Source organism: Nerophis lumbriciformis, linkage group LG13 (assembly GCF_033978685.3).
Source record: "Nerophis lumbriciformis linkage group LG13, RoL_Nlum_v2.1, whole genome shotgun sequence".
NCBI lineage: Eukaryota > Metazoa > Chordata > Actinopteri > Syngnathiformes > Syngnathidae > Nerophis > Nerophis lumbriciformis.
Genome location: NC_084560.2, coordinates 5,443,815 through 5,467,846, shown reverse-complemented (window position 1 = coordinate 5,467,846; position 24,032 = coordinate 5,443,815). Strand labels below are relative to the sequence as shown.

General features: G+C 35.7%; 1 protein-coding gene across 1 annotated transcript in view; it reads right to left on the bottom strand.

Annotated features, from left to right (window-relative positions):
* The window catches only part of LOC133613886 (voltage-gated inwardly rectifying potassium channel KCNH7-like), a 193,329-nt gene that overhangs the window by 71,049 nt on the left and 98,248 nt on the right, over positions 1-24,032 (bottom strand). Inside the window, exons 3-5 of the mRNA XM_061971768.1 lie at positions 15,016-15,171; positions 3,217-3,654; positions 1,148-1,362 (exon numbers count right to left, since the gene is read on the bottom strand). Of these exons, the coding sequence (XP_061827752.1) occupies positions 1,148-1,362; positions 3,217-3,654; positions 15,016-15,171 (809 nt within the window). The remainder of the gene's footprint in view (positions 1-1,147; positions 1,363-3,216; positions 3,655-15,015; positions 15,172-24,032) is intronic.

Here is a 24,032-nt window from a genome sequence, read left to right as displayed (position 1 = left end):
CAAACCTTGGCAGAACCCAGACCTCAAACTCTGCTCGGAAAGAAGCTCACCCAATCAGGTGATCGCACTTGCAATGGATGCTGGGAAATGACCAGCTGACAACACTCTTGTGACCAGGATCAAACACCTTGCAACTTCATGGATGAATGAGTGAATGAATGGATGAATGATGGATGAGTGGATGGATGAATGATTGAATGAACAAATGAGTGTATTAATGAATGGGTGGCTGGTTGGTTGGATGGATGAACGAATGGATGAATGAGTGAGTGGATGATGAATGTTGAATGAATGAATGGATGCATGATGGATGAGTGGATGGATGAATGGTTGAACAAATGAATGGATGAATGATTGATGAGTGGATGGATAAATGGTTGAAAGCACGAGTGAATGAATGATGGATGAGTGGATGGATGAATGGTTGAATGGATGGATGAACAAATGAGTAAATGAATGGACATGTGATGGGTGAGTGGTTGAATGAAAGAGTGAATAAATGAATGGATGGATGAATGAAAAGGGGAATGATGAATACATTAATGGATTGATGGATGAATTATAGATGGATGAGTGGATGGATGAATGGTTGAATGAATGAATGAGTGAATAAATGAATAAATGGATGAATTATGAATGAATGAAAGAATGAATGGTGGATGGATGAACAAATTAATGGGTAAATGATTAATGAATGAGTGATTGAATGGATGAATGATGGATGAATGGTTAAATGAATGCATGAATGCATGGATGGATGAATGGGTGAATGATGAATGAATGAATGAATGCATGGATGGATGGATGGATAAATGGGTGAATGATGAATGAATGAATGAATGATGGATGGTTGGATGGATGAATGAATGGGTGAACGGTGGATGGATGATGGATGAGTGTATGGATGAATGGTTGAACGAATGAGTGAATGAATGATGGATGAGTGGATGGATGAATGGTTGAATGAACAAATGGATGGATGGCTGTTTGCATGGATGAACGAACGAATGAATGAATGAATGGATGAATGATGGCTGGGTGAGTGGATGATGAATGAATGAATGGATGATTGGATGGATGGAAGGATGAATGGATGGATGGATGGATAGATGCATGAACGAATGAATGCTATCCATATAGCCCTCACCTGTGTCACTTTTTCCGTGACATTGTGCGTGCGGTCTTTGACCTTGGGAGCGATGATGGTTTTGTCTGAGGACGGCGGCGAGTGATGAGTCTTCTTGTCGTTGGCGTCTGAGAAGGTGAGGGCGATCAGAGGGATCTTGTGGATGGTGCTGTACTTGTTGATGTTGGACTCCGACGTGGATCCCAGCAGGCTGGACTTCACGTGGTTAAACGCACCTGGCGAGGGACAAGAGGTTCAGGTGAGTCTATGAAGTCCATTATGAAGTCCACTATCATCTCCAATATGAGGTCCACTATGATGTCCACTATCATCTCCAATATGAGGTCCACTATGATGTCCACTATCATGTCCAATATGAGGTCCATTATGAAGTCCACTATCATGTCCAATATGAGGTCCATTATGAAGTCCACTATGAAGTCCACTATCATGTCCAATATGAGGTCCACTATGAAGTCCACTATCATGTCCAAAATGAGGTCCATTATGAAGTCAGCGATGAAGTCCACTATTACGTCCACTATGAGGTCTACTATGAGGTCTACTATGAAGTCTACTATGAAGTACACTATAAAGTCCACTATGAAGTCCACTATGAGGTCCACTATGAGGTCCACTATGAAGTCCACTATGAAGTCTACTATGAGGTCCACTATAAAGTCTACTATGAAGTACACTATAAAGTCCACTATGAAGTCCACTATGAGGTCCACTATGAAGTCTACTATGAAGTACACTATAAAGTGCACTATGAAGTCCACTATGAAGTCCACTATGAGGTCCACTATGGAGTCCACTATGAAGTCCACTATGAAGTCCTTTATGGAGTCCACTATGAAGTCCTCTATGAAGTCCATTATTACGTCCACTATGACGTCCACTATGAAGTCCACCATGAGGTCCACTATGAAGTCCACTATGAGGTCCACTATGAAGTCCAATATGAAGTCCACCATGAAGTCCACCATGACGTCCACCATGACGTCCACTATGAAGTCCACCATGAAGTCCACTATGAAGTACACTATAAAGTCCACTATGAGGTCCACTATGAGGTCCACTATGAAGTCCTCTATGAAGTCCACTATTACGTCCACTATGAAGTCTACCATGAGGTCCACTATGAGGTCCACTATGAAGTCCACTATGAAGTCCACTATGAAGTCCACCATGAAGTCCACTATGAAGTCCACTATGAAGTCCACCATGAAGTCCACCATGAAGTCCACCATGAAGTCCACCATGACGTCCACCATGACGTCCACAATGAATTCCACTATGAAGTCTACCATGAGGTCCACAATGAGGTCCACTATGAAGTCCACTATGAAGTCCACTTTGAGGTCCACTATGAAGTCCACCATGAAGTCCACTATGACGTCCACTATGATGTCCACTATGATGTCCACTATGAAGTCTACTATAAAGTACACAATGAGGTCCACTATGAAGTCCATTTAGTGTGTGTGGCCCCTACTGTACCCTGATTGGCGTATGGCCCCTACTGTACTTTCATTGGCATGTGGCCCTTACTGTATCTTAATTGGTGTTTGGCCCCTACTGTAATTTGATTTGTATCTGGCCCCCATTGCACCTTATTGGTGTGTGGCCCCTACTGTATCCTGTTTGGTGTGTGGCCCCTACTGTACCCTGATTGGCATGTGGCCTCTACTGTAGCTTCAATGGCATGTGGCCCCTACTGTATCTTCATTGGTGTTTGGCCCCTACTGTACCCTGATTGGGGTGTGGCCCTTACTGTACCTTCATTGGGGTGTGGCCCAAACTCTATCCTGATTGGGGTGTGGCCCCTACTGTACCTTCATTGGGGTGTGGCCCATACTGTATCTTCATTGGTGTTTGGCCCCTACTGTACCCTGATTGGGGTGTGGCCCCTACTGTACCTTCATTGGGGTGTGGCCCATACTCTATCCTGATTGGCGTGTGGCCCCTACTGTACCCTGATTGGGGTGTGGCCCATACTCTATCCTGATTGGCGTGTGGCCCCTACTGTACCTTGATTGGCATGTGGCCCCTACTGTACCCTGATTGGGGTGTGGCCCCTACTGTACCTTGGTTGGCGTGGCGCTCCCTGAAGATGCTCTTGGAACTGGAGGTGTAACCTTCCATCTCGTGGACGGAGGACGCCCGCCTCATGCTGCTGACACTTCCTCGGGGGAAGGTGTTGGACAGGGAGGTGGAGGAATGGTGCGCCTGGGTCTGGTACAGTTTTTCCCAGAGGAGTTTGGGAGAGGAGTGGTCCAGAGGCTCCGGGGCCACGCTGGCCTGGGAGGAGTGTCGGCTGGAGCTGATGAGAGCGTGAGTGTCGTTGGCCTCCAGGGGGCTGCAGGTGCTCTTGGTGGGGGAGGGGAGGCCCTGGAGGGCCACGCAGTCCTCCTGGTCTTTGGGGGAGTCCACCATCACGGCGTCCGGGTCCTCTTGCGGGAGAGACTGCTTGGTGTTCATCAGGCTCAGAGCCGCCTGGCGGAAGCGGAAGAATCGACTCATTCCTGAAAGATACAAATATTATTTTCATGTTTATTGACCTTTTTTATGTTTCCTCATAGCCTGAAGCAAAGGGGGAGGAGCTTGACCTCAAGTCCAAATAAGGACTTCCACCTCGCTGTGACATCACAACGTAGCCACACTTTGAACTTTAGGATTTGATGCTATGTTGTTGTGTAACACCATGATCCAACTTTGTAACATTTATAAGTCAGAAAAGACAACATTCATATTTATATTGTACAGTAAGTGTGTAACATTGTACAGTAAGTGTATAACCTTGTAAAGTAAGTGTGTAACCTTGTACAGTAAGTGTGTAACATTGTACAGTAAGTGTGTTTCTTGTACAGTGAGTGTTTAACCTTGTACAGTGAGTGTGGAACCTTGTACAGTAAGTGTGTAACCTTGTACATGAAGTGTGTAACTTTGTACAGGAAGTGTGTAACTTTGTACAGTTAGTGTGTAACCTTCTACAGTAAGTGTGTAACCTTGTAACATTTTGAATTAAATGTGTAACCTTGTACAGTGAGTGTGTAACCTTGCACAGTAACTGTGTAAATGTGTACAGTGAGTGTGTAACATTGTGCAGTGAGTGTGTAACTTTGTACAGTAAGTCCGTATCTTTGTACAGCAAGTGTGTAACATTGTACAGTGAGTGTGTAACCTTGTAGAGTAAGTTTGTAACGTTGTACAGTGAGTGTGTAACCTTGTACAGAAAGTGTGTAACTTTGTACAGTAAGTGTGTAACCTTGTAAAGTAAGTTTGTAACCGTGTACAGTGAGTGTGTAACCTTGTACAGAAAGTGTGTAACTTTGTACAGGAAGTGTGAAACATTGTACAGTGAGTGTGCAACCTTGTAGAGTAAGTGTGTAACATTGTACAGTGAGTGTGTAACCTTGTACAGTGACTGTGTAAACTTGTAGAGTAATTGTGTAACTTTGTACAGTAAGTGTGTATTATTTTACAGTAGGTGTGTAACCTTGTACAGTGAGGGTGTAACCTTGTACAGTGAGTGTGCATTATTGTACAGTAAGTGTGTAACTTTGTACTGTAAGTGTGTAAACTTGTAGAGTAATTGTGTAACTTTGTACAGTAAGTGTGTATTATTTTACAGTAGGTGTGTAACCTTGTACAGTGAGTGTGTAACTTTGTACAGTAAGTGTGCAACCTTGTACAGTGAGTGTGTAACATTGTACAATGAGTGTGTAACGTTGTACAGTAAGTGTGTACCGTGTACAGTAAGTGTGTCATAGTACAGTAAGTGTGCAACTTTGTACAGTAAGTGTGCAACCTTGTACACTGAGTGTGTAACTTTGTACAGTGAGTGTTAACCTTGTACAGTAAGTGTGTAACTTTGTACAGTAATTAAGTAACTTTGTACAGTGAGTGTGTAACCTTGTACAATGAGTGTGTAACGTTGTACAGTAAGTGTGTACCGTGTACAGTAAGTGTGTCACAGTACAGTAAGTGTGCAACTTTGTACAGTAAGTGTGCAACCTTGTACAGTGAGTGTGTAACCTTGTACAGTAAGTGTGTAACTTTGTACAGTAATTAAGTAACTTTGTACAGTGAGTGTGTAACCTTGTACAGTGAGTGTGTAACCTTGTACAATGAGTGTGTAACGTTGTACAGTAAGTGTGTACCGTGTACAGTAAGTGTGTCACAGTACAGTAAGTGTGCAACTTTGTACAGTAAGTGTGCAACCTTGTACAGTGAGTGTGTAACCTTGTACAGTGAGTGTGTAACGTTGTACAGTAAGTGTGTACCGTGTACAGTAAGTGTGTCACAGTACAGTAAGTGTGCAACTTTGTACAGTAAGTGTGCAACCTTGTACAGTGAGTGTGTAACCTTGTACAGTGAGTGTGTAACTTTGTACAGTAAGTGTGCAACCTTGTACAGTGAGTGTGTAACCTTGTACAATGAGTGTGTAACCTTGTACAGTAAGTGTGTAACGTTGTACAGTAAGTGTGCAACCTTGTACAGTGAGTGTGTAACCTTGTACAGTGAGTGTGTAACTTTGTACAGTAAGTGTGCAACCTTGTACAGTGAGTGTGTAACCTTGTACAATGAGTGTGTAACGTTGTACAGTAAGTGTGTCACAGTACAGTAAGTGTGCAACTTTGTACAGTAAGTGTGCAACCTTGTACACTGAGTGTGTAACTTTGTACAGTGAGTGTTAACTTTGTACAGTAAGTGTGTAACTTTGTACAGTAATTAAGTAACTTTGTACAGTGAGTGTGTAACCTTGTACAATGAGTGTGTAACGTTGTACAGTAAGTGTGTACCGTGTACAGTAAGTGTGTCACAGTACAGTAAGTGTGCAACTTTGTACAGTAAGTGTGCAACCTTGTACAGTGAGTGTGTAACCTTGTACAGTGAGTGTGTAACTTTGTACAGTAAGTGTGCAACCTTGTACAGTGAGTGTGTAACCTTGTACAATGAGTGTGTAACGTTGTACAGTAAGTGTGTACCGTGTACAGTAAGTGTGTCACAGTACAGTAAGTGTGCAACTTTGTACAGTAAGTGTGTAACCTTGTACACTGAGTGTGTAACCTTGTACAGTGAGTGTGTAACCTTGTACAGTGAGTGTGTAACTTTGTACAGTAAGTGTGCAACCTTGTACAGTGAGTGTGTAACCTTGTACAATGAGTGTGTAACGTTGTACAGTAAGTGTGTACCGTGTACAGTAAGTGTGTCACAGTACAGTAAGTGTGCAACTTTGTACAGTAAGTGTGTAACCTTGTACACTGAGTGTGTAACTTTGTACAGTGAGTGTTAACCTTGTACAGTAAGTGTGTAACTTTGTACAGTAATTAAGTAACTTTGTACAGTGAGTGTGTAACCTTGTACAGGACTGCTACTCTGCAGGGTTGCTTGTATCGCACATGATATCACAAAAGTAAATACTCTGCAGGACTGCTTGTATCACAAATTATATCACACACAAGCACATACTCTGCAGGTCTGCTTGTATCTCACATGATATCACACACAAGTAAACAAGCTACATAACTGCTTGTATCGCATATGATATCACACACAAGCACATACTCTGCAGGTCTGCTTGTATCTCACATGATATCACACACAAGTAAACAAGCTACAGAACTGCCTGTATCGCATATGATATCACACACAAGTAAATACTCTGCAGAACCGTTTGTATCGCACATTATATCTCAAAATTAAATACTCTGCAGGACTGCTTGTATCGCACATGATATCACACAATTAAATACTCTCCAGGACTGCTTGTATCACAAATTATATCACACACAAATAAATACTCTGCAGGACTGCTTGTATCTCACATGATATCACACACAAGTAAACAAGCTACATAACTGCTTGTATCGCATATGATATCACACACAAGTAAATACTCTGCAGGACTGATTGTATCACACATTATATCACACACACCTAAACACTCTGCAGTACTGCTTGTATTACACATGATATCACACAAGTAAATACTCTGCAGGACTGCTTGTTTCGCACATGATATCACACAATAAATACTCTGCATGACTGCTTGTATCGCACATGACATCACACAATTAAATACTCTGCAGGACTGCTTGTTTCGCACATGATATCACACAATAAATACTCTGCATGACTGCTTGTATCGCACATGATATCACACAATTAAATACTCTCCAGGACTGCTTGTATCACAAATGATATCACACACAAATAAATACTCTGCAGGACTACTTGTATCTCACATGATACCACACACAAGTAAACACGCTACAGGACTGATTGTATCGCATATGATATCACACAAAAATAAATACTCTGCAGGACTGCTTGTATCACACATGATATCACACACAAGTAAATACTCTGCAGGCCTGCTTGTATCACATGCAGTGACATAAGTGCTAATAAAGTACTAAGTCATGTAATCCTGGCAAGTACATCATAACACTGACATTCATGAGGCTGTGACATACTGTAAGTGCTAATAACAATTGTTGTTTTATGCAGAGTTTGGATCAGTCAGAGAGTGCGCTTGTGTCCCAATTGTTGTGACCGGGTGAATCTGTATCATGTTTATGACTTTTTTTCAACCACGTGGAGAAGACAGAAAGTCCCGTTTGTCTTCAAGATACAGTTTTAAAGAGTGCACATTGTGTACCTATTGTTGTGACCACCTTTTGTTGTGACCGGGTGAATGTGTTTGTCTTCAAGATATATATTTAGTGAGTGCACATTGTGTACCTATTGTTGTGACCGGGTGAATCTGTTTGTCTTCAAGATATATATTCAGAGTGCACGTTGTGTACCTATTGTTGTGACCGGGTGAATCTGTTTGTCTTTAATATATATATTTCGTGAGTGCACGCTGTGTACCTATTGTTGTGACCGGGTGAATCTGTTTGTCTTCAAGATATGTATTCAGAAAGTGCACGTTGTGTACCTATTGTTGTGACCGAGTGAATCTGTTTGTCTTCAAGATATATATTTAGTGAGTGCATGTTGTATACATATTGTTGTGACCGGGTGAATGTGTTTGTCTTCAAGATATATATTTAGTGAGTGCACATTGTGTACCTATTGTTGTGACCGGGTGAATCTGTGTGTCTTCAAGATATATATTTAGAGAGTGCACATTGTTTACCTATTGTTGTGACCGGGTGAATCTGTTTGTATTTAAGACAAATATTTAGTGAGTGCACATTGTTTACCTATTGTTGTGACCGGGTGAATCTGTTTGTCTTCAAGATATATATTTAGTGAGTACACGTTGTATACCTATTGTTGTGACCGGGTGAATCTGTTTGTCTTCAAGATATATATTCAGAGTGCACGTTGTGTACCTATTGTTGTGACCGAGTGAATCTGTTTGTCTTCAAGATATATATTTAGTGAGTGCACATTGTGTACCTATTGTTGTGACCGGGTGAATCTGTTTGTCTTCAAGATGTATATTTAGTGAGTGCACGTTGTATACCTATTGTTGTGACCGGGTGAATCTGTGTGTCTTCAAGATCTATATTTAGAGAGTGCACATTGTGTACCTATTGTTGTGACCGGGTGAATCTGTTTGTCTTCAAGATGTATATTTAGTGAGTGCACGTTGTATACCTATTGTTGTGACCGGGTGAATCTGTGTGTCTTCAAGATCTATATTTAGAGAGTGCACATTGTGTACCTATTGTTGTGACCGGGTGAATCTGTTTGTCTTCAAGATGTATATTTAGTGAGTGCACGTTGTATACCTATTGTTGTGACCGGGTGAATCTGTTTGTCTTTAATATATATATTTCGTGAGTGCACGCTGTGTACCTATTGTTGTGACCGGGTGAATCTGTTTGTCTTCAAGATATGTATTCAGAAAGTGCACGTTGTGTACCTATTGTTGTGACCGGGTGAATCTGTTTATCTTCAATATATATATTCAGAGAGTGCACGTTGTGTACCTATTGTTGTGACCGAGTGAATCTGTGTGTCTTCAAGATATATATATATTTAGAGGGTACACATGCTCTATCTACACTTCTGTTAAAATGTAGTAATCACTTATTCTTCTCTTCTTTGATACTTGACATTAGTTTTGGATGATACCACACATTTAGGTATCGATCTGAATCCGATACCAAGTAGTTACAGGATCATACATTGGTCATAATTTAAGTTCTGATGTGTCCGGGGACGTATTTACTGACTTTATAAACATAATACGAATTGTTTTTAAAAGGAAAAAAGATTTTGTGACAACAAAAAATATCTACGTAATCATAGTAGTATCGACTAGCTACGCTCTTGTACTTGGTATCGTTACAGTGGATGTCAGGTGTAGATCCACCCATGGCGTTTGTTTACATTGTGATGCCGGTGAGCTATTGTATCCTCCTACGGTGTGTAGTGAAGCATGTTTAGCTATTCCTCGTCCTCCAGTGATAATGCTACTTGGATATATATATATATATATATATATATATATATATATATATATGTTGGTGAACAATATTAAGAAAATTCCATACGCGACTTTAGTGCCATCTGAACACATCATATCACATCAGAAGCTGTCCCACTACACATGTGCTCTCAAGCAACCAAATGTGATTACACACACACACACACACACACACACACACACACACACACACACACACGCACGCACACGCACACACACAGTGAGCATGAGTCAGAGACATGATGCTGACAGCGTCCAATCAGAAGGCAGCAGGGGTCACACTCTCACATTTAAACCTTCTGACAAAAATGGACAAGCAGTAGAAAATGAATGGATGGACATTTATCCACAGGAAGAATGAAATAAAATCATAAAATAAGGTGTACCTCTACTAATAAAGTACTGCAATACTTTAATAAAGTACTGCAGTACTAATGAATTAAAAACAGTACTATACTGCTTCTGAAAAATACCAGTACTTTTTTCCCCCCCCCGGACATGACATGGTGCCAGTTTTACGTGTTGACAAAGAGGAGCATGTTTGGCAGCGCACACACACTGAGTACTTACAAGCAGACACAGTGTGTAGACAGAAAAGGGAGAATGGACGCATTTTGGTGTAAAAAGTAAAGATAAAGGTGAAGTTAAAACACTGAAACACCCTCAGGAAGAGATGCTTTAAGACATGACGTGTTTTAGCTTCTTCTAAATCACTAATCCTGCCCTCCATAGGGGACAAATAAAGTAAGTTTCTTACAAGTAGCATTATCACTGGAGGAGGAGGAATAGCTAAACAGGCTTCACTACACACTGTAGGAGGATACAATAGCTCACCGGCGTCACAATGTAAACAAACGCCATGGGTGGATCTACACCTGACATCCACTGTAATGATACCAAGTACAAGAGCGTATCTAGTCGATACTTCTATGATTACATGGATTCAAACAATTTTTTTTTCCGTTCATATTATGTTTATAAAGTCAGTAAATACGTCCCTGGACACATGAGGACTTTGAATATGACCAATGTATGATCCTGTAACTACTTGGTATCGCATCGATACCTAAATGTGTGGTATCATCCAAAACTAATGCCAAGTATCATAGAAGAGAAGAATAAGTGATTATTACATTTTAACAGAAGTGTAGATAGAACATGTTAAAAGAGAAAATAAGCAGATATTAACAGTAAATGAACAAGTGGATTAATAATCCATTTTTTACAGTTTGTCCCTCATAATGTGTAGAAAATAATAGGTGTATAAATGACACAATATTTTACTGCATAGACTAATTAGGAGTCTTTGTTTGTTTACTTACTACTAAAAGACAAGTTGTCTAGTATGTTCAACATTTTATTTAAGGACTAAATTGGCAAACAACTGTCTGCAGTGATCACTTTGTAAAATGTTTGTAGGGCCCATTTAGAGTCAATTTTGGTCAACTTAGGGCCAACTTATTTAGGACCAATTTAGGGCCAATTAGGGCCAACTTAGGGCCAACTTTGGGCCAACTTAGCGCCAACTTAGGGCCAATTAGGGCCAAAGTAGGCAAATCAGGGAAATTAGGCCAATTAGGGCCAATTTAGGGCCGACTTTGTTTGTTTACCTACTACTAAAAGACACGTTGTATGTTCAACATTTTATTTAAGGACTAAATTGGCAAACAACTGTCTGCAGTGATCACTTTGTAAAATGTTTGTAGGGCCCATTTAGAGTCAATTTTTGGCCAAATTAGGGCCAATTAGGGCCAACTTAGGGCCAACTTTGGGCCAACTTAGCGCCAACTTTGGGCCAACTTAGCGCCAACTTAGCGCCAACTTAGGGCCAATTAGGGCGAAAGTAGGCAAATCAGGGAAATTAGGGCAAATTAGGCCAATTAGGGCCAATTTAGGGCCAACTTTGTTTGTTTACTTACTACTAAAAGACACGTATGTTCAACATTTTATTAAACGACTAAATTAGCAAACAACTGTCTGCAGTGATCACTTTGTAAAATGTTTGTAGGGCCCATTTAGAGTCCATTTTTGGCCAACTTAGGGCCAATTAGGGCCAACTTAGGGCCAACTTATTTAGGGCCAATTTAGGGCCAATTTAGGGCCAATTTAGGGCCAACTTAGGGCCAACTTAGCACCAACTTAGCACCAACTTAGGGCTAATTAGGGCCAAAATAGAAAAATTAGGGCAAATTAGGCCAATTTAGGGCCAACTTAGGGCCAATTTAGAGCTAACTTTGTTTGTTTACTTACTACTAAAAGACAAGTTGTCTAGTGTGTTCTCTATTTTATTTAAGGACTAAATTGGCAAACAACTGTCTGCAGTGATCACTTTGTAAAATGTTTGTAGGGCCCATTTAGAGTCAATTTTGGCCAACTTAGGGCCAATTAGGGCCAACTTATTTAGGGCCAACTTATTTAGGGCCAATTTAGGGCCAACTTAAGGCCAATTAGGGCCATCTTATGGCCAACTTAGGGCCAACTTAGCACCAACTTAGGGCCAATTAGGGCCAATTAGGGCAAATTATGCCAATTTAGGGCCAATTTGGGGCCAACTTAGGGCCAACTTGGGGCCAACTTAGCACCAACTTAGGGCTAATTAGGGCCAAAATAGAGAAATTAGGGCAAATTAGGCCAATTTAGGGCCAACTTAGGGCCAATTTAGGGCCAACTTTGTTTGTTTACTTACTACTAAAAGACAAGTTGTCTAGTGTGTTCTCTATTTTATTTAAGGACTAAATTGGCAAACAACTGTCTGCAGTGATTACTTTGTAAAATGTTTGTAGGGCTCATCTAGAGTTCATTTTTGGCCAACTTAGGGTCAATTTGGGTCAACTTAGGGCCAACTTACTTAGGGCCAAATTAGGACCAATTAGGGCCATCTTAGGGCCATCTTAGGGCCAACGTAGGGCCAATTTAGGCAAATTAGGGAAATTAGGGCAAATTAGGCCAATTAGGGCCAACTTTGTTTGTTTACTTACTACTAAAAGACAAGTTGTCTAGTATGTTCACTATTTTATTTAAGCACTAAATTACAATAATAAACATATGTTTCATTAAAAAAATGTGTTACAATAAGGTCAATAATTACATGTTTGTGGTCCCCTTTATTAGGAAACATGTTGAAACAGGAAGTGAGCAGATATGAACAGGAAATGAACAAGTAGATGGATAATGTTGACAAAATAAAATGACACAAATTAAGGATTGCAATGAGAAATAAAAGTTTCATGCATGATAACATTTTCTGTTTGAATAAAGACACAAATGAAGTCTTTTTTGTGGTTCATTTTATTTTGAAAAGTGTTGCACTACACTCACAAAGTGTTAGTGTGTCAACACATATTGACATGTGCTTTTTTTTCATGGTTTTCTTTTTCAAATTAAAGTTAGCACAGCTTCGTTTTGTTGTGCTATTTGTGTCCAAAGTGACAACATTTAAACAATTTGTCCTTTTTTAGTCACATGAATCACACTCACAAGTGTGAATTAATCATGATTAATCACACTCACAAGTGTGAGTTAAACATGATTAATCACACTCACAAGTGTGAGTTAAACATGATTAATCACACTCACAAGTGTGAGTTAAACATGATTAATCACACTCACAAGTGTGAATTAATCATGATCAATCACACTCACAAGTGTGAAATCATCATGATAAATCACACTCACAAGTGTGAGTTAAACATGATTAATCACACTCACAAGTGTGAGTTAAACATGATCAATCACACTCACAAGTGTGAATTAATCATGATCAATCACACTCACAAGTGTGAAATCATCATGATTAATCACACTTACAAGTGTGAATGAATCATGATTAATCACACTCACAAGTGTGAGTTAAACATGATTAATCACACTCACAAGTGTGAGTTAAACATGATTAATCACACTCACAAGTGTGAATTAATCATGATCAATCACACTCACAAGTGTGAATTCACCATGATTAATCACACTTACAAGTGTGAATTAATCATGATCAATCACACTCACAAGTGTGAATTCATCATGATTAATCACACTTACAAGTGTGAATTAATCATGATTAATCACACTCACTAATGTGAATTCATCATGATGAATCACACTCACAAGTGTGAATTAATCATGATTAATCACACTTACAAGTGTGAGTTTATCATGATTAATCACACTTACAAGTGTGAATTAATCATGATTAATCACACTTACAAGTTGGAATTATCATGATTAATTACACTCACTAGTGTGAATTCATCATGATGAATCACACATAAGTGTGAGTTAATCATGATTAATCACACTCACAAGTCTGAATTAATCATGGTGAATCACACTCACAAGTGTGATTAATCATGATTAATTCACACTCACAAGTGTGAATTAATCATGACCAATCACACTCACAAGTGTGAATTAATCATGATGAATCACAATCACAAGTGTGAATTAATTATGATAAATCACATTCACAAGTGTGAATTAATCATGATTAATCACACTCACAAGTGTGAATTAATCATGATGAATCACACTCATGAGTGTGAGTTAATCATGATTAATCACACTCACAAGTGTAAGTTAATCATGATGAATCACACTCACAAGTGTGAATTAATCATGATTAATCACACTCACTAGTGTGAATTCACCATGATTAATCACACTCACAAGTGTGAATTAATCAGGATTAATCACACTCACAAGTGTGAATTAATCAGGATTAATCACACTCACAAGTGTGAATTAATCAGGATTAATCACACACAAGTGTAAGTTAATCAGGATTAATCACACTCACAAGTGTGATTAATCATGATTAATCACAATCACAAGTGTGAATTAATCATGATAAATCACTCACAAGTGTGAATTAATCATGCTGAATCACACTCACAAGTGTGAGTTAATGATTAATCACACTCACAAGTGTGAGTTAATGATTAATCACACTCACAAGTGTGAGTTAATCATGATTAATCACACTTACAAGTCTGAATTAATCATGGTGAATCACATTCACAAGTGTGAATTCATCATGATGAATCACTCAAAAGTGTGAGTTAATCATGATTAATCACACTCACAAGTGTGAATTAATCATGGTGAATCAAACTCACAAGTGTGAATTAATCATGATTAATCACACTCACAAGTGTGAGTTAATCATGATTAATCACAGTTTATTGCATCATTTTAAATCACTTCAAAATAAGAGCCTGATACTTGGAGACAACCAATTAAATCCTTGCAGCAAAACTCTCAGTCATGTCAGCTTTTATTTTGAAATTACACTTTACAGTAAGAAGACATGTCAGAGTCTCTTCACTCATTTTTAAAATAACATATTTTTGATCTGATTATAAAGTATCAAATAATAAATATTTGTTGTTGACACCTGCTGTGTAATACTGTACGGGTGTTGCAGGTGCTGAGTACTCACTCTGATCAGACTTAGTGGGGGAGGCGGGGCTTATCTTCTCCGCAGAGTTGTCACTTCCTTCGTCGGCCACGTAGTCGAAGTTGAGGATGAACATCATGACCACGCCCTCCTCGTTCTTCACAGGGATGATGTGGATGTTGCACTGGAAGTCTGAGCCTGCAAGACAACACCCAGGTCATATTCTGATGGCCTGGATCTCGTTAGCAATTAGTGAACTAATTGACAGTTAGCAATTAGTGCGCTAGTTGACGGTTAGCAATTAGTGCGCAAGTTGACAGTTAGCAATTAGTGCACAAGTTGACAGTTAGTAAATAGTGCACAAGTTGACAGTTAGCAATTAGTGCACAAGTTGACAGTTAGCAATTAGTGCACAAGTTGACAGTTAGTAAATAGTGCACAAGTTGACAGTTATCAATTAGTGCACAAGTTGACAGTTAGCAATTAGTGCACAAGTTGACAGTTAGCAATTAGTGCACAAGTTGACAGTTAGCATTTAATGCACAAGTTGACCGTTAGCAATTAGTGCACAAGTTGACAGTTAGCAATTAGTGCACTAGTTGACAGTTAGCAATTAGTGCACAAGTTGACAGTTAGCAATTAGTGCACTAGTTGACGGATAGCAATTAGTGCGCTAGTTGACAGTTAGCAATTAGTGCACAAGTTGACTGTTAGCAATTAGTGCGCTAGTTGACAATTAGCAATTAGTGCACTAGTTGACAGTTAGCAATTAGTGCACTAGTTGACAGTTATTAATAAGTGCACAAGTTGACAGTTAGCAATTAGTGCACAAGTTGACAGTTAGCAATTAGTGCACAAGTTGACAGTTAGCAATTAGTGCACAAGTTGACAGTTAGCAATTAGTGCACAAGTTGACAGTTAGCATTTAGTGCACAAGTTGACCGTTAGCAATTAGTGCACAAGTTGACAGTTAGCAATTAGTGCACAAGTTGACAGTTAGCAATTAGTGCACAAGTTGACAGTTAGCAATTAGTGCACTAGTTGACGGATAGCAATTAGTGCGCTAGTTGACAGTTAGCAATTAGTACGCTAGTTGACAGTTAGCAATTAGTGCACAAGTTGACAGTTAGCAATTAGTGTGCTAGTTGACAATTAGCAATTAGTGCGCTAGTTGATAGTTAGCAATTAGTGCACAAGTTGACAGTTAGCAATTAGTGCACAAGTTGACAGTTAGCAATTAGTGCACTAGTTAAAAGATAGCAATTAGTGCACTAGTTGACAGTTAGCAATTAGTGCACTAGTTGACAGTTAGCAATTAGTGAGTGCACTAGTTGACAGTTAGCAATTAGTGCACTAATTGACATATAGCAATTAGTGCGTTAGTTGACAGTTAGCAATTAGTGCACAAGTTGACAGTTAGCATTTAGTGCTTTAGTTGACAGATAGCAATTAGTGCGCTAGTTGACCGTTAGCAATTAGTGCGCTAGTTGACAGTTAGCAATTAGTGCGCTAGTTGACAGTTAGCAATTAGTGCGCAAGTTGACAGTTAGCAATTAGTGAGTGCACTAGTTGACAGATAGCAATTAGTGCGTTAGTTGACAGTTAGCAATTAGTGCACAAGTTGACAGTTAGCAATTAGTGCACAAGTTGACGGATAGCAATTAGTGCACAAGTTGACAGTTTGCAATTAGTGCACAAGTTGACAGTTAGCAATAAGTGCACAAGTTGACAGTTAGCAATTAGTGCACTAGTTGATAGTTAGCAATTAGTGCACTAGTTGACGGTTAGCCATTAGTGCACAAGTTGACAGTTAGCAATTTGTGCACAAGTTGACAGTTAGCAATTTGTGCACAAGTTGACAGTTAGCAATTAGTGCACAAGTTGACAGTAAGCATTTAGTGCACAAGTTGACCGTTAGCATTTAGTGCACAAGTTGACAGTTAGCAATTAGTGCACAAGTTGACAGTTAGCAATTAGTGCACAAGTTGACAGTTAGCAATTAGTGCGCAAGTTGACAGTTAGCAATTAGTGCGCTAGTTGACAGTTAGCAATTAGTGCACTAGTTGACAGTTAGCAATTAGTGCACAAGTTGACAGTTAGCAATTAGTGTGCTAGTTGACAATTAGCAATTAGTGCGCTAGTTGATAGTTAGCAATTAGTGCACAAGTTTACAGTTAGCAATTAGTGCACAAGTTGACAGTTAGCAATTAGTGCACTAGTTAAAAGATAGCAATTAGTGCGCTAGTTGACAGTTAGCAATTAGTGCACTAGTTGACAGTTAGCAATTAGTGAGTGCACTAGTTGACAGTTAGCAATTAGTGCACTAGTTGACATATAGCAATTAGTGCGTTAGTTGACAGTTAGCAATTAGTGCACAAGTTGACAGTTAGCATTTAGTGCACTAGTTGACAGATAGCAATTAGTGCGCTAGTTGACCGTTAGCAATTAGTGCGCTAGTTGACAGTTAGCAATTAGTGCACTAGTTGACAGTTAGCAATTAGTGAGTGCACTAGTTGACAGTTAGCAATTAGTGTAATAGTTGACATGTAGCAATTAGTGCGTTAGTTGACAGTTAGCAATTAGTGCACAAGTTGACAGTTAGCATTTAGTGCACTAGTTGACAGAAAGCAATTAGTGTGCTAGTTGACCGTTAGCAATCAGTGCGCTAGTTGCCAGCTACAATTAGCGTGCTGCACAATAATAATCTTTAGGACAAGTTTAATTGAACAGACAATCATCATTTAGTGGATCAGTTTGAGGTTCCATGCGTGAAAAAGGTTGGAGGTCAAAATAATATTTGAATGAATCCTTATGTACTAAAACTATCTCTCTGTTTTCCTGTGGATCTTTAACACCATGATGACGAGGACTTGATGTGATGTAAAGGTCAAACGCTGCATGCTGTGACCGTGTATACCTCAGGCGGTACTGCATCAAAAAGCCACATCAGTGTGTAAAGGATATCACCACATGGGCTCAGGAACACTTCAGAAACACACTGTCAGTAACTACAGTTGGTCACTACATCTGTAAGTGGAAGTTAAAACTCTATTATGCAAAGCCAACGCCATTTATCAACAACACCCGGAATGACAAATGTTTAGTTTTTTTAGTGTGAATATGAAATATCTTGTTTTTGCAGTCTATTCAATTGAATATAAGTTGAAAAGGATTTGTTGTATTCTGTTTTTATTTACCATTTACACAACGTAACAACGTCACTGCTTTTGGGTTTTCTCCATAGTACAACTATGTGTACTATACATGTATTATATACATCACAGGAGCAGTTGAATTGAATTGATGATGAAGGAGCAAAGATGGCAGCCAATTTGTTACATTGTGCTGAGAGCAACAATCAGTACTGGTGAGCATCATGCGAGCAGTAGAGCAGAAAAGCATCCGAGCAGGATCTCCTCCGCTCACGACTCGTCTCTGTTTTTAGACGTCAGACCCTCCATCCACATGAATTATACATACATACTATGCAAATACTAAAAAAGCTTGTTGTGAAAAATGTGTTGGTTTTTTATTTTATTTATTTTTATTATAATACTGCCAGAATTCTAAGTTTTTCTTGTGAAAAATGTGTTTTTCACAAGAAAAACTTAGAATTCTGGCAGTATTATGATAAAAGTCGTCATTTTACTCGACGCAAGTCAAAATTTTACAAGAAAAACTGAACATTTGTGCAACGTTATGATAAAAGTGTGAATTTTACTCAATAACAGTTGCAATTTTACAAGAAAAGCTTAATATTTTGGCATTTTTAGGATAAAAGTTGGAATTTTTTTACTCGACAAGTCAAAATTTTATGAGAAAACTTAAAAATTTTAGCAATATTATAATAATAATCGGAATTTTGCTTGGCAAAATTATGATAAAAGTAAGGATTTTACTCAAAAAATGTCACTATTTTACAATAACAACCAAAAAAGGGGCAATATTGTGATAAAAGTCAGAACTTTGTATGACAAATGTCACCATTTTGCATTAAAAAGTAACAATTTTAAGAGAAAATATTGTAACATTACAGAATATGAGAAATTGTTCCCAATTTTATAAGAAAAAAGTCTTTTTTTTTAATGTATTTTTATTTTTTGTTTAAAATTTTGACAATATTATAATAATAATCGGAATTTTGCTTGGCAAAATTATGACAAAAGTCATCATTTTACTTAAAAAATTTCACTATTTTACAAGAACAATGTTTGTCATATTGTGATAAAAATCCGAATTGTATACGACAAATGTCACAATTTTGCATTAAAAAGTTAATATTTTACATGAAAAAAATTATAATTTTACGAGAAAATATTGCAATGTTACAGAAACAGAAACAATATGAGAGATTGTTCCCTATTTTATCAGAAAAAATTCGACAGATTGTGAGAAAAAGACTGCTTTTAGTATTTTTTTTAAAACATTTTTTGTTTGTAATTGTTTTTAATCTTCATTATTTACTTCAAATTATTACAGTATGTCTCTATATACATATTTATTTATTTGTTTAACTCAATAACAGTCGCAATTTTACAAGAAAAGCTTAACATTTTGGCATTTTTAGGACAAAAGTTGGAATTTTACTCGACAAGTCACCATTTTATAAGAAAACTTTAACATTTTAGCAATATTATAATAATAATAATCGGAATTGTATTCGGCAAAATTATGACAAAAGTCATAATTTTACTCAAAAAATGTCACTATTTTACAATAACAACACAAATATTTGCCATATTGTGATAAAAGTCAGAATTTTGTATGACAAATGTCAACATTTTGCATTAAAAAGTAACAATTTTATGAGAAAATATTGCAATATTACAGAAACAGAAAGAATATGAAAAATGTTTCCCAATTTTATAAGAAAAAAGTCGACACATTGTGAGAAAATAACTGCTTTTAGTCATTTTTTTAAATGTATTTTTATTTTTTGTTTAAAATTTTAGCAATATTATAATAATAATCGGAATTTTGCTTGGCAAAATGATGACAAAAGTCATAATTTTACTTAAAAAATGTCACTATTTTGAAAGAACAAACAAATGGCGATATTGTGATAAAAGTCAGAATTGTGTACGACAAATGTCACCATTTTGCATTAAAAAGTTAATATATTACATGAAAAAAGTGATAACTTTACAAGAAAATATTGCAATATTACAGAAACAGAAAGAATATGAGAAATTGTTCCCAATTGCATAAAAAAAAGTCGACACATTGTGAGAAAAAGACTGCTTTTAGTATTTTTTTTAATGTTTTGTTTGTAATTGTTTTTAATCTTCATTATTTACTTCAAATTATTACAGTATGTCTCTATATACATATTTATTTATTTTTTTTAACTCAATAACAGTCGCAATTTTACAAGAAAAGCTTAACATTTTGGCATTTTTAGGATAAAAGTTGGAATTATACTCGACAAGTCACCATTTTATAAGAAAACTTTAACATTTTGGCAATATTATAATAATAATAATCGGAATTGTATTCGGCAAAATTATGGCAAAAGTCATAATTTTACTCAAAAAATGTCACTATTTTACAATAACAACAAAAATATTTGCCATATTGTGATAAAAGTCAGAATTTTGTATGACAAATGTCAACATTTTGCATTAAAAAGTAATAATTTTACGAGAAAATATTGCAATATTACAGAAACAGAAAGAATATGAGAAATGTTTCCCAATTTTATAAGAAAAAAGTCGACACATTGTGAGAAAATAACTGCTTTTAGTCATTTTTTTAAATGTATTTTTATTTTTTGTTTAAAATTTTAGCAATATTATAATAATAATCGGAATTTTGCTTGGCAAAATGATGACAAAAGTCATAATTTTACTTTAAAAATGTCACTATTTTGAAAGAACAAACAAATGGCAATATTGTGATAAAAGTCAGAACTTTGTATGACAAATGTCACCATTTTGCATTAAAAAGTAACAATTTTATGAGAAAATATTGCAATATTACAGAAACAGAAAGAATATGAGAAATTGTTCCCAATTTTATAAGAAAAAAGTCAACACATTGTGAGAAAATAACTGCTTTTAGTAATTTTTAAAAATGTATTTTTACTTTTTGTTTAAAATTTTAGCAATATTATAATAATAATCGGAATTTTGCTTGGCAAAATGATGACAAAAGTCATAATTTTACTTTAAAAATGTCACTATTTTGAAAGAACAACAAAAAAATGGCAATATAGTGATAAAAGTCAGAACTTTGTATTACAAATGTCACCATTTTGCATTAAAAAGTAACAATTTTATGAGAAAATATTACAATATTACAGAAACAGAAAGAATATGAGAAATTGTTCCCAATTGTATAAGAAAAAAGTCAACACATTGTGAGAAAATAACTGCTTTTAGTAATTTTTTAAAATGTATTTTTACTTTTTGTTTAAAACTTTAGCAATACTATAATAATAATCGGAACTTTGCTTGGCAAAATGATGACAAAAGTCATAATTTTACTTTAAAAATGTCACTATTTTGAAAGAACAACAAACAAATGGCAATATTGTGATAAAAGTCAGAACTTTGTATGACAAATGTCAACATTTTGCATTAAAAAGTAACAATTTTAAGAGAAAATATTGTAACATTACAGAAACAGAAAGAATATGAGAAATTGTTCCCAATTTTAAAAGAAAAAAGTCAACACATTGTGAGAAAATAACTGCTTTTAGTAATTTTTTAAAATGTATTTTTACTTTTTGTTTAAAATTTTAGCAATATTATAATAATAATCGGAATTTTGCTTGGCAAAATGATGACAAAAGTCATAATTTTACTTTAAAAATGTCACTATTTTGAAAGAACAACAAAAAAATGGCAATATTGTGATAAAAGTCAGAATTGTATACGACAAATGTCACCATTTTGCATTAAAAAGTTAATATTTTACATGAAAAAAGTGATAATTTTACAAGAAAATATTGCAATATTACAGAAACAGAAAGAATATGAGAAATTGTTCCCAATTACATAAAAAAAAGTTGACATTGTGAGAAAAAGACTGCTTTTAGTATTTTTTTTAAAACATTTTTTGTTTGTAATTGTTTTTTAATCTTCATTATTTACTTCAAATTATTACAGTATGTCTCTATATACATATTTATTTATTTTTTTAACTCAATAACAGTCGCAATTTTACAAGAAAAGCTTAACATTTTGGCATTTTTAGGATAAAAGTTGGAATTTTACTCGACAAGTCACCATTTTATAAGAAAACTTTAACATTTTAGCAATATTATAATAATAATAATCGGAATTGTATTCGGCAAAATTATGGCAAAAGTCATAATTTTACTCAAAAAATGTCACTATTTTACAATAACAACAAAAATATTTGCCATATTGTGATAAAAGTCAGAACTTTGTATGACAAATGTCACCATTTTGCATTAAAAAGTAACAATTTTATGAGAAAATATTGCAATATTACAGAAACAGAACGAATATGAGAAATGTTTCCCAATTTTATAAGAAAAAAGTCAACACATTGTGAGAAAATAACTGCTTTTAGTCATTTTTTTAAATTTATTTTTATTTTTTGTTTAAAATTTTAGCAATATTATAATAATAATCGGAATTTTGCTTGGCAAAATGATGACAAAAGTCATCATTTTACTTTAAAAATGTCACTATTTTGAAAGAACAAACAAATGGCAATATTGTGATAAAAGTCAGAACTTTGTATGACAAATGTCACCATTTTGCATTAAAAAGTAACAATTTTATGAGAAAATATTGCAATATTACAGAAACAGAAAGAATATGAGAAATTGTTCCCAATTTTATAAGAAAAAAGTCAACACATTGTGAGAAAATAACTGCTTTTAGTAATTTTTTTAAATGTATTTTTACTTTTTGTTTAAAATTTTAGCAATATTATAATAATAATCGGAATTTTGCTTGGCAAAATGATGACAAACGTCATAATTTTACTTTAAAAATGTCACTATTTTGAAAGAACAACAAAAAAATGGCAATATTGTGATAAAAGTCAGAATTGTGTACGACAAATGTCACCATTTTGCATTAAAAAGTTAATATTTTACATGAAAAAAGTGATAATTTTACAAGAAAATATTGCAATATTACAGAAACAGAAAGAATATGGGAAATTGTTCCCAATTGCATAAAAAAAAGTCGACACATTGTGAGAAAAAGACTGCTTTTAGTATTTTTTTTAATGTTTTGTTTGTAATTGTTTTTAATCTTCATTATTTACTTCAAATTATTACAGTATGTCTCTATATACATATTTATTTATTTTTTTAACTCAATAACAGTCGCAATTTTAGAAGAAAAGCTTAACATTTTGGCATTTTTAGGATAAAAGTTGGAATTTTACTCGACAAGTCACTAAAGAAAACTTTAACATTTTAGCAATATTATAATAATAATAATCGGAATTGTATTCGGCAAAATTATGACAAAAGTCATAATTTTACTCAAAAAATGTCACTATTTTACAATAACAACACAAATATTTGCCATATTGTGATAAAAGTCAGAATTTTGTATGACAAATGTCAACATTTTGCATTAAAAAGTAATAATTTTACGAGAAAATATTGCAATGTTACAGAAACAGAAAGAATATGGGAAATTGTTCCCGAAAAAAGTGGACACATTGTGAGAAAATAACTGCTTTTAGTCATTTTTTTTATTGTTTTTTAAAATGTTTTGTTTGTAATGGGTTTTTAATCTTCAATATTACTTTATTTTTTTTTATTAATTAATTTTGGCCAAAGGGGGCGCATTTCAATTTCTATTATAAAAAGTATTACAATAAAAGTCGTAATTTTACTCTACGCATGTCAAAATTTTACAAGAAAAACTGAACATTTGTGCAATATTATGATAAAAGTGGGAATTTTACTCAATAACAGTTGCAATTTTACAAGAAAAGCTTAACATTTTGGCATTTTTAGGATAAAAGTTGGAATTTTACTCGACAAGTCACCATTTTATGAGAAAACTTTAACATTTTAGCAATATTATAATAATAATAATCGGAATTGTATTCGGCAAAATTAT